This window comes from Drosophila biarmipes, chromosome 2L, assembly GCF_025231255.1.
Source record: "Drosophila biarmipes strain raj3 chromosome 2L, RU_DBia_V1.1, whole genome shotgun sequence".
NCBI lineage: Eukaryota > Metazoa > Arthropoda > Insecta > Diptera > Drosophilidae > Drosophila > Drosophila biarmipes.
In genome coordinates, this window is record NC_066612.1 from 2,239,028 (window position 1) to 2,253,839 (window position 14,812).

Here is a 14,812-nt window from a genome sequence, read left to right on the forward strand (position 1 = left end):
AGGACAAAAACAGGGAAAGCCGGGTGGAAACTGGGGGACGTGCACGTGCCAACCTTAATATTGTTGAGTTATTGGCGGCCAAAAACCAAACGCCGACAGTCAAGAGTTGGCCAGAACGGAACTCCAGCTCGAGCCCAATACCAAACCCAAAACCAAACACCAAGCCAAAGCCGAAAAGTTCCCTTCCGCCCTGCTGGAAACTTTAGAATGGCCTGGAAAACTTTTGCCCCGGTGCTTGGGTGGCACTTTCCTCGCCGCCCACTTGTGTAGTCTCCCGTTTTCCCCAGATTTCCCACTTTCTCGGCCGGCGTCTGCCAATCAGGCAAAGTGCCCAAAGGGCTGTGAAAACTCTTTCGCTGGAAAAGTCGCGTCGCGCATTTCCGCACACATGTTGCAGGCCATTTTTGTGATTATCATTTACCGTTCCAGCAAGGATACCGTCGCCCTCTAACCCCTTAGCCCCTTCCGCCCACCAACCCATTTCTTGGCCCAAAACGACCATCGATCGATGGCGGAACGGAAGTCAACGGTTGCGCAGAATTTATGTGCCGGCGAAGGCTGTTGTATTACGGCAACTGCCTAGCGGGATTTGCCAAGTCTACAAATATTAAAGATGTTTTGGCCAGGAAACTCAGGAAACTTTTTCGCTGCCTATAGGTCGTAGTCAAAAGCAGTAACCATAATTTAAAGTCGCAATATTCACGTTAAAATTTTATTTTGCACCAAAAATTGGCTACATTTGAATATGTTTTACACGTAAAAAAATTAAATATTACTACAAATTTCAAATGTCACCTACATTTCAGGTAAAGTCGCAAATTTTATATTTGAAAACTATCCAATACCGACATTAGTTTTATAAATTTGGAATAAATATGTTATTAAATATGTCAACCCTAGGCATTTTATTGAAAATGTGTTTTAGGCAAGCAGGCCTTGATTTCACCTCCTTTAAAAGCAGTAAACATAATAGGCTATGAGCATTTGCAAAGCTGACACTACGAAAAATGAAAACTTCCCTCATTCAGTGTGATTACTTCCAACAGTGCACATCGGTGAAAAAAAGGAACAAATTCTTACAAAACTAAAACAAATTTTAAAATAATAAAATCAGTGAGTCCAAATGTAAATATTGTGAGATGCCTCCTAAAAAGAAGTGCGCAAAGACACATGATGATTATGATGTGATACAGCTGCCTGGCGAAATAAAAGGCGGAGGTTGCAGGACCACATCGTCCACAGCGGAACTAGGACGTCGGCAAATGCCAGGTGGAAAACAGGCGATTGCCACGGCTACCGGTACCCCGGAATCCTATGCAAGGTCCAGACGTTGCGGTTCAACAAGAAGCTCTGTTAAGGAAAACTCGGTTTCGGGCCGTTCCTGTACCCAAAAACCCTCGGATAGTTATGCCAGGCCAGCTTCATCTGCAATGTCCACCTCATCGAGGCGCTCAAGCTCAAGACTTGGCAGCTTAGCAAGAAACTCGAAATATATTAATCAAAATTCGACTAAGGGAGAACCCTTAGAAGATTTTGTCAGGCCAGATTCACCTGCAATGTCCACCTCAACGAGACGCTCAGGCTTAAAACGTTGTGGTTCAGCAAGGAACTTGGTTAATAATAAAGGAAATTCAGTAACTGGACGTACCGGTACCCCGGAACCCTCGAAAAATTTCGCCAAGACAGTTTCGCCAGCAGAGTCCACCTCATCGAGGCTTTCAAGATCAAAACGTAGCGGCACAGCAAGAAATTTGTATAACAAAGGAAATTCGGTTAAAGGACGTGCGGGTACCCTAGAACCCTCGGAAAATTATGCCAAGCCGCAAGCTTCACCTGCCCAGTCGAAATCATCGATACGTTCAGGGGCTATACGTAGCGGTGCAGTAAGAAATCAGAACAATTCGGGTAAGTGCCGCATTACGGAAACTATTACCCCAGATCTCTCAGGCAACTATGCCTGGCAATATTCAAGAGCTTTGCAAGATCCTACACATGATGGAGTCAATAAAATCGATGGATCGTACCCGGCTTCACCTTCAAAGTCTACCTCATCGAGGCGTTCAAGACGTTGCGGTTCAGTAAGAAACGTGGCTAGCAAAAAAAAATCAGTTAAGGGGCGTACCGGTACCCCGGAACCCACGGAAAATTATGCCAAGTCGATTTCATCGATACGTTCGGGTTCTATACGTGGCGGTTCGGCAAGCAGCTTAAATAACAAAGTAAATAGACGTACCGGCACCCCAGAGCCCTCGCAAAATTTTGCCAAGCCAGCTTCACCTGAGATGTCCACCAAGTCTAAACGTTTGGGTTCAAAGCGTTGCAGTTCGGCAAGAAACTTAGGTAATGAAAATTCGACTAGGGGACGCACGCGTACTCCAGAACCCTCGGAAAATTACGCCAAGAAAGTTTTGCCTGCAAAGTCCACCTCATCAAGAATTTCAAGTCCAAAACGTAGGGGCTCAGCAAGGAATTTGGGTACTAAAGAAAATTCGCTAAGGGGACGTACCGGCACCCCAGAGCCCTCGGAAAATTATGCCAAGCCGTCTTCACCTGCGAAGTCCATTTCTTCGATGCGTTCAGGTTCAATAAGTAGCGGTAGAACAAAAAACTTGGATTTTTTTAAAGAAAATTCGACTAGGGGACGTACCGGTACCCCAGAGCCCTCAGAAAATTTTGCGCAGCGAGCTTCACCTGCACAGTCCACCCTAGCAATACGTTCCGGTTTTAGACGTTGCGGCTCATCAAAAAACTTGGATTATTGTAAGGAAAATTCGACTAGGGGACGTACCGGTACCCCGGGGCCCTCAGAAAATTTTGCGCAGCGAGCTTCACCTGCACAGTCCACCCTAGCAATACGTTCCGGTTCTAGACGTTGCGGCTCATCAAAAAACTTGGATTATAGTAAGGAAAATTCGACTAGGGGACGTACCGGTACCCCAGAGCCCTCAGAAAATTTTGCGCAGCGAGCTTCACCTGCACAGTCCACCCTAGCAATACGTTCCGGTTCTAGACGTTGCGGCTCATCAAAAAACTTGGATTATAGTAATGAAAATTCGACTAGGGGACGTACCGGTACCCCAGAGCCCTCAGAAAATTTTGCGCAGCGAGCTTCACCTGCACAGTCCACCCTATCAATACCTTCCGGTTCTAGACGTTGCGGCTCATCAAAAAACTTGGATTATTGTATGGAAAATTCGACTAGGGGACGTACCGGTACCCCGGGGCCCTCAGAAAATTTTGCACAGCGAGCTTCACCTGCACAGTCCACCCTATCAATACGCTCCGGTTCTAGAGATTGCGGCTCATCAAAAAACTTGGATTATTGTAAGGAAAATTCGACTAGGGGACGTACCGGTACCCCGGGGCCCTCAGAAAATTTTGCGCAGCGAGCTTCACCTGCACAGTCCACCCTAGCAATACGTTCCGGTTCTAGACGTTGCGGCTCATCAAAAAACTTGGATTATAGTAAGGAAAATTTGACTAGGGGACATACAGGTACCCCCGAACTCTCGGAAAATTATGCCACACCAGCTGCACTCACAAGGTCCACCTCATCCAGGCTTTCAGGTTCAAAAAGAACCTCGGATAATAAAGAAAACTTGTTTAAAGGACGTTCCGCAAACGCTGGTACCCTTGAGCCCTCGGACGATTGGGATCAGAACACTCAGAAACATGGAACGACTGGCTCAACCAATACATCGCTTCTAAGAGCAAAAACCCATGAAATCATTTCACCAAAGAGAGCCAAGCCCAATAAAGAAATAAAGAAATTGGAGGATCAGTCAGATGAAAAAAGTGTACCCTTCGTAAGGGTGGCACAGGAGATAACAAGTTGGAGCATAAATCCTCAGAACAGTTTTCCGACGGAGAAAAAGAATATGCCCTTCATTGAAACGCAAAATGCGATCCCAAAGAATAGCATGGACGGAAACTATCAGGATCCGGAGAATCATTCAGGGATGATCAAAAAGTCAAGTCAAGGTACAGTCGGCACAGTCCCAAATTATCATCCGGCGGAGCAGAATACTCCGGGCTACTCTATGACCTTCACGAAGGTTGCACAGGAGATAATATCGGGTATACATTCCGAGAGCATTTTTCCGACGGACGAAAATAAAAGGGATCAGAGTTCGAAGAATACCTTAATAAGGGTGGACAAGTCATGTCAGAATAGAGACAATACAGTCTGGAATAATCATCAAGAGTATCCCCATAACTCGGCCTTCAACTCTCAAATCAAATCGCAACCCTTTTCTATGGGCAATAACACCGGTGCGAATATGGCGGTAATGGGGGGTAAGCCTGGCACTAGCGTTATAAGACAGGAACAACCTCATCCAAATACAGCCCCAATTACCCAAAATGCCATATATGAACCTTTGAATTTATTGAAACATAATATTCCTAATAACGCTACTCTCCAAATAAATCCTGCATTTAAAGACAGTAATTTTGCTAACTTTCCAGAACGGATTCCCAGATTTGTCTTTGATGGCAATACTATAAATAATACCTTCAATCAATATGAAAATAACTTATTAGGTAACGGATATAATGACGAAGAACAAAAGAACAGACGAATTGATGCTGATCTGGCCCTGATTTTCGAAGGTCTCGATTCACAGTCCTTCCAAGAAGAAACCTCAGTAGAGGGGAATAATCAAGAACAACTTTCAGTTGACGCCAAAGCAAATTTAGACGAAGTGGATGCACGTCTTCAGGCAGAACTGGACGCTCTTCCCATGGTGGAGATTGAGGCTGAGACTGAGCCCCCAAAAACTGAGGCTGCTGTTAGGATTCCTCAGAACACAGTTTATCCAATGCAGAGTCAGCAATTCCATCCTCCACGCCCTGTAGCACCCATTAACCAGATGGCTTACTATAATTCCATGCAGGCTGCAAGGCCCACCGGCTTTCCAATGGTTAATCCCGTGGCCACCACCTCGCATCGCACACTGGCCCAGGTTCCGATAGTCACGCGACTGAAGGGTGCCCAGGGTCAGGATATCTCGGTCAAGTATACGACCGGACCCGATGGACTCATCACAAATGTGCAGATGGACCCGCCTCCGATGGGCTCGGATCAGTCGAAGGGAATGGCAAAGAGCTTTACGGCCCTGGAACTCCACCAGATACTGCAGAGTGGTCAGCCATACTTGCCCATGACGAGCAATGGCTGCCCGGGAGCTATGCTCAAGGAACCACTGATGATTAGGGATGCTCCAGCAGTGTTCCCAGCCGAACAGGCGGTGGAAGACGAGGAGGTGGACTACGAGGAGATCGGAGTGGCGGATACCTTTGCTGCCTACTGGCCCAGCAAGCTGAAGGTGGGCCGTGCCCATCCTGATCCCGTGGTGGAAACGGCTACCTTGTCTTCGGTGGAACTGCCTGATATTACTTACCAACTGGGACTGCCCGCGAAGACCACCGAGTGCCTGAGTGCCCTGCAACTGGAGGCGGTGGTCTATGCCTGCCAGGCCCACGAGCAGATCCTGCCCAGCGGCGAGCGGGCGGGCTTCCTCTTGGGCGATGGAGCCGGTGTGGGCAAGGGTCGCACCATTGCGGGCATCATCTATGACAACTACCTGAAGGGCAGGCGTCGTGCCCTTTGGATTTCCGTGTCCAATGACCTAAAGTTCGATGCGGAGAGGGATCTCTCAGACATTGGAGCCCACGAGAAGGTACGCGTGGTGCCCATCAGCAAGTTCAAGTACAGTCGCATTGACTCGGAGGAAAACGAGAACTTCCGCAGGGGTGTGATATTCTGCACTTACACAGCTCTGATTGGCGAATCCCTGACTGCCAACTCCAAGTACAAGACTCGACTACGCCAGTTGGTCAACTGGCTGGGCAAGAAGTTCGATGGAGTGATTGTGTTCGATGAGTGCCACAAGGCTAAGAACCTCAGTCTGATGAACGTGGGCAAGTCCACCAAGACAGGAACCACTGTGCTGGAGCTGCAGAAGCTGCTGCCCAACGCCAGAGTAGTCTATGCCTCGGCCACGGGAGCCAGCGAGCCCAGGAATATGGCCTACATGGTGAGATTGGGTCTCTGGGGTCCTGGGACATCCTACCCCGAGTTCTACGAGTTTGTCAATGCTGTCGAGAAGCGGGGCATTGGAGCCATGGAAATCGTGGCCATGGATATGAAGCTGAGGGGCACCTACATAGCTCGTCAGCTGAGCTTCAAGGATGTTAGCTTTCGCATCGAGGAGGTGCCCATGGCCAAGGACTTCCGCAAAAGCTACAACTTGGCGGCGGAGCTCTGGGCCGAGATCAACAAGAAGTTCCAGAGGGCCTGCCGCCTGATGTGCATCGAAAACCGGGTCCAGAAGATAATCACCTGCCAATTCTGGTGCGCCCACCAGCGTTTCTTCAAGAACCTGTGCATCGCCTCCAAGGTCAACCATGTGGTCAAGATGACGCGCCAGGCCACGCGAATGGGCAAGGCGGTGGTCATCGGGCTCCAATCCACTGGGGAATCACGCACCCTGGAGCATCTGGAGCGACATCATGGCAAGCTTAATACTTTTGTGTCCACCTCCAAGATGATCATCCAGTCGTTTGTGGAGAAACACTTCCCAGCGCCCAAGCGCGACTCCTTTCACCATCTTCTGAACACTGGAGAGTTCGAGCCGGAAGCCCGATCCCGACCACCAAGAGCCAAGAAGGCCAAGATGAATCCCGACTGGTTCGACGACGACATGGATGCCGAGGCGGGGGAGAGTGACATCGAGATGTACGAGAGCAGCTGGGGGGCAGACGATGAGCGTACCAAATCGGGACGAAAGCGCCGAGGTCGCCCACCCAAGGCGGACAAGGGTAAGTAGATATGTCCTGTTTTATATTCCAGATAATAACTAATAATCCTAAACAGTGGAGAAGATCACCATGCAAGAGCGCATTCTGCAGCACCTTTGCAATAATATGCGGGCCCAGGATAACGATGGCGAACCCACCTACACCTTCGACAATACCAAGCCCCAGAAGGCCAACATCACCGAGCGGGATGTGGAACGTTGCATCAGCTCACGGGAACTGCTGCTGGAGAAGATCGAGATGCTGGGCAAGAAGATGCCGCCCAACACTCTGGACAAACTAATCTCGGAACTGGGGGGAACCAACCTGGTGGCCGAAATGACAGGTCGTCGTGGCAGAGTGGTGCGAACCGAGTACGATGGCTACAAATATGAGCCTCGTTGCGAGAACGACTCGTCGATGGACTTGGTGAACTACCGGGAGAAGCAGCGCTTCATGGAGGGCAGTAAGCACGTGGCCATCATCTCGGAGGCGGCCTCCAGTGGCATTTCCCTGCAGAGCGACAAGAGGGTCTCCAACCAGAGGCGTCGGCTGCACATCACACTGGAACTGCCGTGGAGTGCGGATCGAGCCATCCAGCAGTTCGGACGCACTCATCGTTCCAATCAGGTAAATTCTCCCGAATACGTATTCGTGATCACGGATCTGGCAGGTGAGCGGCGTTTCGCCTCCACGGTGGCCAAAAGGCTGGAGAGCCTGGGGGCCCTGACCCAGGGAGACCGTCGGGCCACCGATGCCCGGGATCTCTCGCAGTTCAACATCGACAACAGCATCGGGCGCAGTGCCCTGGAGAGTGTGATGCAGCAGCTGACCAGGGAGAAGCCCCTGGATCCATCTGAAGTACCCCAATCCTACAAGGGGGACTTCCTCTTCGATTGCAGTGCGTCCATGGCCGGCGTGGGAATGCTCAACGTTCGCGAGGAGAACAAACTGAAGGTGTTCAGCGTGGAGAAGGATAGTAACAACATATCCAAGTTCCTCAACCGCATCCTCGGCTGCCGTGTTGAAATTCAAAATGCCCTGTTCAAATTCTTCCTGGACAAGATGTACTCGCTGATCATGCAAATGAAGCGCACGGGACGCTTCGATCTGGGCATCCTCGACCTGGATGCCCACGGGGCCAGTGTGAAATCTATCAAGCGGGTGAAATTCATTAGGAAGCATGCCACAGGAACTGCGGCCACTGAGCTGCACACTGTGACCGTGGAACGGGGCATGTCCTTTGAAACAGCCCTCGCCAAGTGAGTATGATTTTATAATCTCAGAAGAATACAATTTCCTTGTCACCTTTACTTAATCTTTATCTATATATCTCAAGCATAATTTCGTCAAGAGCAATTCTTCTCGAATAAGTCATATAAGAAGTCTTGCATCCCCATCTCCTTTCTCACTATAAAATCCGAGGAAATTTGTATCTTTATTTTAAGAACGTTTGCAAATCTCGAAAGTATATCTTACTAAGCTATTTAACCCTTTAGATACCGAAAGGAGGGCCAGCACGAGCACGATGGCTTCTACGTTCTCCAGCAATTGCGGCACAACAAGAACTCCTCCATTTTGTGCCTGCAGGCTCAGTCGAATTCCTCGGATGCAACGTCCGGAAAGATAAATCTACAAATCTATCGACCCAACACTGGTCCCCAAGTGCGTTTGGAGACGCTCAGCTCGATTTCATCGCGCTATGTCAAGGTGGAACCGGAGAAAGCCCAGGAGTTCTGGCTGCAGCAGTACGACTTTTGCTTGAACAAGTGCTCCCATGTCTACTGGAGTCGGATCTGCCCGTATCCGACGAGCTGCGAGGTGGGACTGCGGGTGCGCACCTATCACGTGCTTTCCGGCCTGATGCTGCCCATTTGGGACCGGATCGAGCTGATCATCGAGAAGAGCAACCAGAAGATCCAGATCATACGCGTGAAGACCGATGTGAACACCAAGATTGTGGGCACGGTGGTGCCGCATGCCGTCTACGACGCCCTGGTGGCCGATTTGTCCTCGGACTCCATCATGGAGGTGGAGGACCATTAAAATGACACCGCCCCTGTAATATTTACGGTTCAACGCACAATCGCCGCAGTAGCAGCAGCAGCAGAGCGCGCTTCTATTGCCACTTTAAAAATATCAACTCGAATTGTGGCGCTCAAAGCAATACATGTGTGGCGTAAGCTTTCGCTTTTTCCAAATGCCAGGCACGCTCCACCAGCGCCAGCACCGAGGAGGATATGCCCCACCATCCAGGAGGAGCAGCCCGCCGAGGTTCCCGGCCATAAACAATGGCCACAAAAGCACATGCGGCAAGACACTTACAGCTCGTCTGCGTGCGTATGTGATTCATATGTATTGTCTGCAGTGCTGCGGGGTCTGCCACACAAACACTGAGAAAAATAAATGCACACTAACTAAACTAATTTGTATTCCTTTTGAATAGGTGAGGGAGCTAGCCGTGACTTGGGCATAAATCTAATAAGTGATAAAATGGGTAAGCTTGGAAGTAACGTTAGCAAGACCTTGTAGCACTTTTAATATTATTGAATATATTTTTAAAAAACAATTTTATATCTTTATAGTAAATAAATTTGTTATTCAACATCAATAAAATTGGGGCTAAATAATTAATAATTTTTTTTTGAGAGGGTATTTTTTGTAATTGTAATGCGGTTTTGCCTAGCGCTTTTCAAAGTTTTACCTTTCTTTCTTAATAAAAATACTGAAAAATTGACTGTGCTTTCTATGGGGCTTTCTGTGTAATAACTTAGTGCAATTCTCTCAGTGCCATTTCTTTTCCAGCTCCGCCCCCTTGGGGGAATCTGAACAGCGTCTGTGATTGCATTCCATGTTTTGTCTTGTTTCCATTGCTAGGAGACCAATTAAGGCTGCCCCTCTCGGTTACATTATAAATTTTAAAACGAGTCGGTCGCTTACACTGTGGCACACATGCGAGATATAAACAAAATTATACAATGGCAGTTTCGAAGGGGGGATAGGGATTTCGGGTCTGAGATGGGCGACCCGTGGCATAAAGCATGACCAAATGGCCTTCACAAATGTCGTGCCTAAGGAGCCAAACGCAGTTGGCATAATAACTCACGCGTGATGCAGATATTGTATTCCAACAGCACTCGCAACAAAAACAAAGACATAAAGATGCCGGAGCATATAAACTCGGTCTGTACCTAAATTAGAGCAAACCGGAATTTATCTGCTCACATGAAGTGGGGATGAGGATGACTTAAAAGAAGTTATGAGTAGCATTCCTTCAAATTTAAATTCGAAAATTTCCCTGTTATATTGTACTTAAATAAAACAAACAAATTTTTCCTTTCTTTATTAATCAAAAAGAAATCAGCAAGTCATTCATTTTTTTTTGTACATTTTCTTCATCCTTGGTTTTTGCCATTATTTCGTGAGCTCTTTGAAGCTAGAATTTGTGTAAAATTAAAAAGACTATTAGTGAGATTTTTCCAGGGAAAAACACCTTGTGCCCACCACAACATAAGAATTTTCCCGAAAAAACAAACATTGGGTGCACACTCATGTGTGTGTGGCTACGTGCCGATCATAAAGTTTATTTGCGCCAACGTGGCAACAAAAACAACACCGAGCGAAGCACCGTCAATTGCTCTAACGTGAGCAAAAACAAACAAATAAAAAATAATATTCTAAAACATAAAATATGAGCCCGGGAAGTATGTGTGGGGCATAAAAAATATAATCATGTTACGCCTATATACACACATCTGAGCGCGAGTTTTGTTGGGCGTAGCCAAAATATTTTCCCAGATTGAAGTAACGAAAATATTCATATTTTAAGAAATGAAAAGCAAAGAAATGCTATTACGTGATGCCCTTGGAAACGGGAAGGGAAAATGCGAGGGCGAGGGGATGGAAAATTTTGGCCCCGGCCAACATGGCGTATACGTAACGCAATCGAATGAGTAGAATTTCCCCGTCCAACACTTTTGTTTTCAACTTTACGATGTCCGCAGTTCCTTCCTGATGGTTATGCCATACGAATTGGGCTGGCTTAAAGCGGGATTTACAATTATTGTGAGATTTTTCACGAAACTTGCAGGTGAAAAACCATTTCGAATCCCCACTTTGGGGCTACTTTGTGAAAGTTATTTTTTATTTATTTTTATTGAAACGGGGCCGCAGCTAAAGTCCTTCATTTAATTTAAGCGACTGCCATACATTTTGTTAGCCCACATATTTCATTTGTGCCTGGGAGCCCTCCGCTTTCGCAGCGCCACACAGTGTTTTGGCCCCTTGGCAAATTATTCACAATTTGTCATTTGTCTTTGATTTATTTGCATTTTAAAGGCTTTCAACGGCAGCGATGGCGATGGCGACATCGCCGCCGTAATAAATTTCAGCCTGGTCTTGTTCGGGGCCCGGACTGTCTACCTTTTGGTAGCTGTCGGCAAACGCCGGGCCCTTCCCTTTCTCTCCTCCCGGCTCTTCCTGCGGGAAGGACCGTCTTGCCCAGCCCCATTTCCATTTCACTCATACTTTAGACTTAAGCACAATTTGTAATACTTACAAACGACATTCAATTTCCACATGGTCTCCAAATACAGGCCATTCACATTTGGATTTTCCGCACGGCATGTTATCGATTTGCCATCGTCGTCTGTGGTCGGCACAAAGCTCAGCTCGGAGCGTGTCGAGTTCTTTGATATGTCGTCCTGCAAGAAATAAGACGACAAGGAAAAAGTGCACAGAAAATATAAGAAAATGTTTCTGCATTAATTAAGTTTTCCCCAACCGAACGGAGAGCCGCCCACCGGTTTTCCTGCGACTCTCGTCGAGACCTTGCCTCGAGGCAAAGTTTCCTTTCTTTGTGTTTTCTTCGCTTTTTTTGGTTGCAAATTTGTCGAAATATTTTATGTTTGCAATTTAAAATTTATTGGTATGTTTGCTCGGGCTTTATGTGTGCCACGTGTGGGTTGCTGTGTGTGTGTTCTCGGGGTATTATAAATTTAATGGCAGACAGGGACACCAACAAAAGGCGTCACACAATTAGTCGAGCCATATAGTTGGTATGGCCATAAAGTGTTTTACCCCGATTCCTCGCCATGTGTCTCGCTTTGTTAGCAGTTTACACATTGCTCAGAGCGCTCCAAGGCAGGGCCTTTCAGAGAAATGTGATTTGGCGCCGGGCTTATCAGGGGATGGGGGTGTTAAAGTGGTGGCAGTTAGCGGGAGTATAAATCCTTGTCTTTAGGGGCGAAATATGATCGATTGGATTTTAGTCGAAACGGTAGTGGGTCATTGCGGATGGCTGGAAATAAGGGGTTAAGGAGCGACCACTCGGACGATAGATAAAATTATAAATTAATAATATATAGAAAAAATAAATTTAAAAAATAACAATAGGGTAAAGCACTAGAGTGTTGGAATTACGGGTAAATATTAAATTAGGTGCGTAAAAGTATGCACTGAATAATGTTTGGCTCTTATATAAAATATATTGTTGCATACTTTTAGACACCTAAATTTATATTAAATTGATATCAAGCAGGGTTTTATTTTATAGTTAAAAGCTTTCAAGCGGCGTAGGAATAAATTATAAATAAATGGAAGCCGTATACAGGATTTTATTTTGAACAGTCACCGCAGAGGATTTTCTTTACTCAACGCTCTAGGCCTAGGCTATTTCAATTCGCAGGCTAAACTTCTCAATTAGACCGTCTGCGGAGCTTTGATTAATGCCGTTGCCTTCCCTGGCTAAAGCACTCCGCCTGAGCCCACGCCCACCCACAACGTGGCCAAAAGGGGAGGCAGACACAGACATATATTAGAAACCCCAAAGTAGGGTACGAAAAGGCATGTAAAACATGTGGGATGGCAAGACCGAGGACATCATACAAGGACCGGGGCGGCAGGAGAGGACCTATGCCGCATTACGGCAACTTTATGCTACATGAAAACTACTGAAAAACATTTCCGGTCTTTAAAAAACATTGGTCGGTGCCGAGACCCAGGAGCTGGCCAAAACGGCAAAGCAATCAGCGTGTATGCATATAAGCGGATAGACATGGACATAAACAACGGGCCAGCGGACCAAAGAGGCCGGGTCGGGATATAGGGATACAGCTAACCAGGACTCCACTGGAGGTCCCGACACACAAAAATGAATTGCAACAAAATTGCGCCAAAACTCCCATAAATTTGTCCAAAGTTGAGGAGAAAAAAGTGAAAAAGGAAAACAACAAACAGAATAACTAGGTTATAGCACCTTTATTTCGGGATACCCTTACTGCAATAAAACCAATAATGGTGAGACTCCTTATATTTATTGCCCTATTTAATATTTATTAAAACAATTATTGAATATTTTTAAAATTAAATGTATAAACTCAAAAGATTAGTGTAATAAATAAAATGAAATAATAGAAGTAGTTCCTAAAAGTAGAGAAATTAATATTAAAAGTTAAAGAAGCAATTCAAGTTAAAGAAATGAGTTTAATAAGGATATCTTATACTAAATGACCTATGAAAACTGCAAACCTGGTCTTAAAAGAATTCCTAAATATACAAGTATTAGATCTTATAGGTAGGGTGATAACTAAATCAGGCTTTTTGCAGACTTTGCAGACTGCCTTTGAACGGGTGAAAAAAAGGAAATGTGGGTGGGCCAAAGCGAAATGCAAAGCGGACTGGAATCGTTTGTGTATTGTGGAGTTTATATCACATTATCTGTGTTTATTCTAACCGAGTTGTGGGATTGGCCGGGGGCACTGGACTAGGACCCAGCTGCGAGTGTGAACCACGCCCAGGGACAACAAGTGGGTGGATTCCTCGTACTCACTCGTTCTGGTTCTGGTGCTGTCTGTCTCTGTACTACACTATATCTACGTAGGTGCCAGGGATGGGGAAGGTGGGTGGGTCAGGAGTTACGAGCTCCGTTTGTTTGGCATGACTGTGCAAACACAATAAGTTATCGAGCTGAACGTGAGTCAGTCAACAGGAGCAGCAGCATGGAGCCAGCCAAGCCAACTAGCTGCGTCAATTGCGGTCACTCCACTCCATGGAAGCCCCGTGCCGTACCCTATGTACCATATATATACCCACCTTTGTGCGTCGTAATTGCCGTTTTCCCTTGTACCAGGTGATGATGGCATTCGGCCGAGAGCCGGAGGACTCGCAGGACACTTCGTAGCGGCGATCGGCAATCATCGAGCTGGGCGGCTCCAGGATTTTCACCACCAGCGGCTTCACTGTAATTGGACAGGCAGAACATTCAATTCAATGCAATTGTAATTAAAACTGTTTACCATAATATTTCATGGTCTCATAATTGCAGTTCGTTTTGTACGGCAATCATTTCGGACCCCCCATTCAGGCCTGTTTACTGGGGCCTGTGTGTTTATGTGTTTGTTGGCCAGTATCAACAACAATTTGTGTCTATTACGACTCGACAGCTCTCAAGTGCTGCACTTCCTGGCAGGATTATGACTTTGTCCGGCCTTCCGATGCCGTGTCTACTGCTCGTTGATACCGGGCTCCTTGAGCTCCTGGCCCATTGTACTGTTCACGGAGGATGGACTGTGGAGTGGAACGAGGCCACGGCTCTCTAGGAGCACGGAAACTCGAGGGCCTGACATTCGAGAGTTGACGCCCCCCATCGACAATGCTGTTCTCCCCAGTTAGCATATAATTATTTAATGGCCCTTATAATGCTGCATTTAACATTATGGCGAGTGTGCGTTGGCCGGAAAGCCGGGCTAAAGGGTTGCTTGTTTGAAGTTCTGACAAGTCTTCCTCACAAAAAAATTTAATTTTGCTTTTCAACAGTAAATTTTATATTTTTAAAGCTTTAAAGAAGAATATTTAAAATCTACTCTTAAAAGATCCTGTATAAACTTAGACATTTGTTATATTGCTTTAATCCAGATATTCAAATATCAAGAGTTCAATTAAAGTAAGAAAAAAATGAAGCTTGCTAAAATTTTTAAAATCCTATTTACCAAATTTCTTAAATCAAGCTTAAGCA

At 46.4% G+C, this 14,812-nt stretch overlaps 2 protein-coding genes across 4 annotated transcripts in view; one reads left to right on the forward strand and one right to left on the reverse strand.

Moving 5' to 3' along the window:
• LOC108029147 (neural cell adhesion molecule 1) overlaps positions 1-14,812 on the reverse strand; it is a 70,589-nt gene that overhangs the window by 17,893 nt on the left and 37,884 nt on the right. The window contains exons 8-9 of the mRNA XM_017101276.3: positions 13,891-14,036; positions 11,357-11,501 (exon numbers count right to left, since the gene is read on the reverse strand). Of these exons, the coding sequence (XP_016956765.1) occupies positions 11,357-11,501; positions 13,891-14,036 (291 nt within the window). The remainder of the gene's footprint in view (positions 1-11,356; positions 11,502-13,890; positions 14,037-14,812) is intronic.
• On the forward strand, positions 1,043-9,220 carry LOC108029146 (protein strawberry notch homolog 1). 3 transcript variants are annotated; one of them, XM_050885458.1, is made up of 4 exons: positions 1,043-3,012; positions 3,295-6,822; positions 6,878-8,060; positions 8,298-9,220. In XM_050885458.1, the coding sequence occupies exons 1-4, from the start codon at positions 1,140-1,142 to the stop codon at positions 8,842-8,844; spliced, it is 7,131 nt and encodes a 2,376-aa protein (XP_050741415.1). In that variant the 5' UTR covers positions 1,043-1,139; the 3' UTR covers positions 8,845-9,220. The 3 variants fall into 3 exon arrangements, with proteins under 3 accessions (XP_050741415.1, XP_050741416.1, XP_016956764.3); XM_050885459.1 differs by having other exon boundaries at positions 1,043-2,871; XM_017101275.3 differs by having other exon boundaries at positions 1,043-6,822.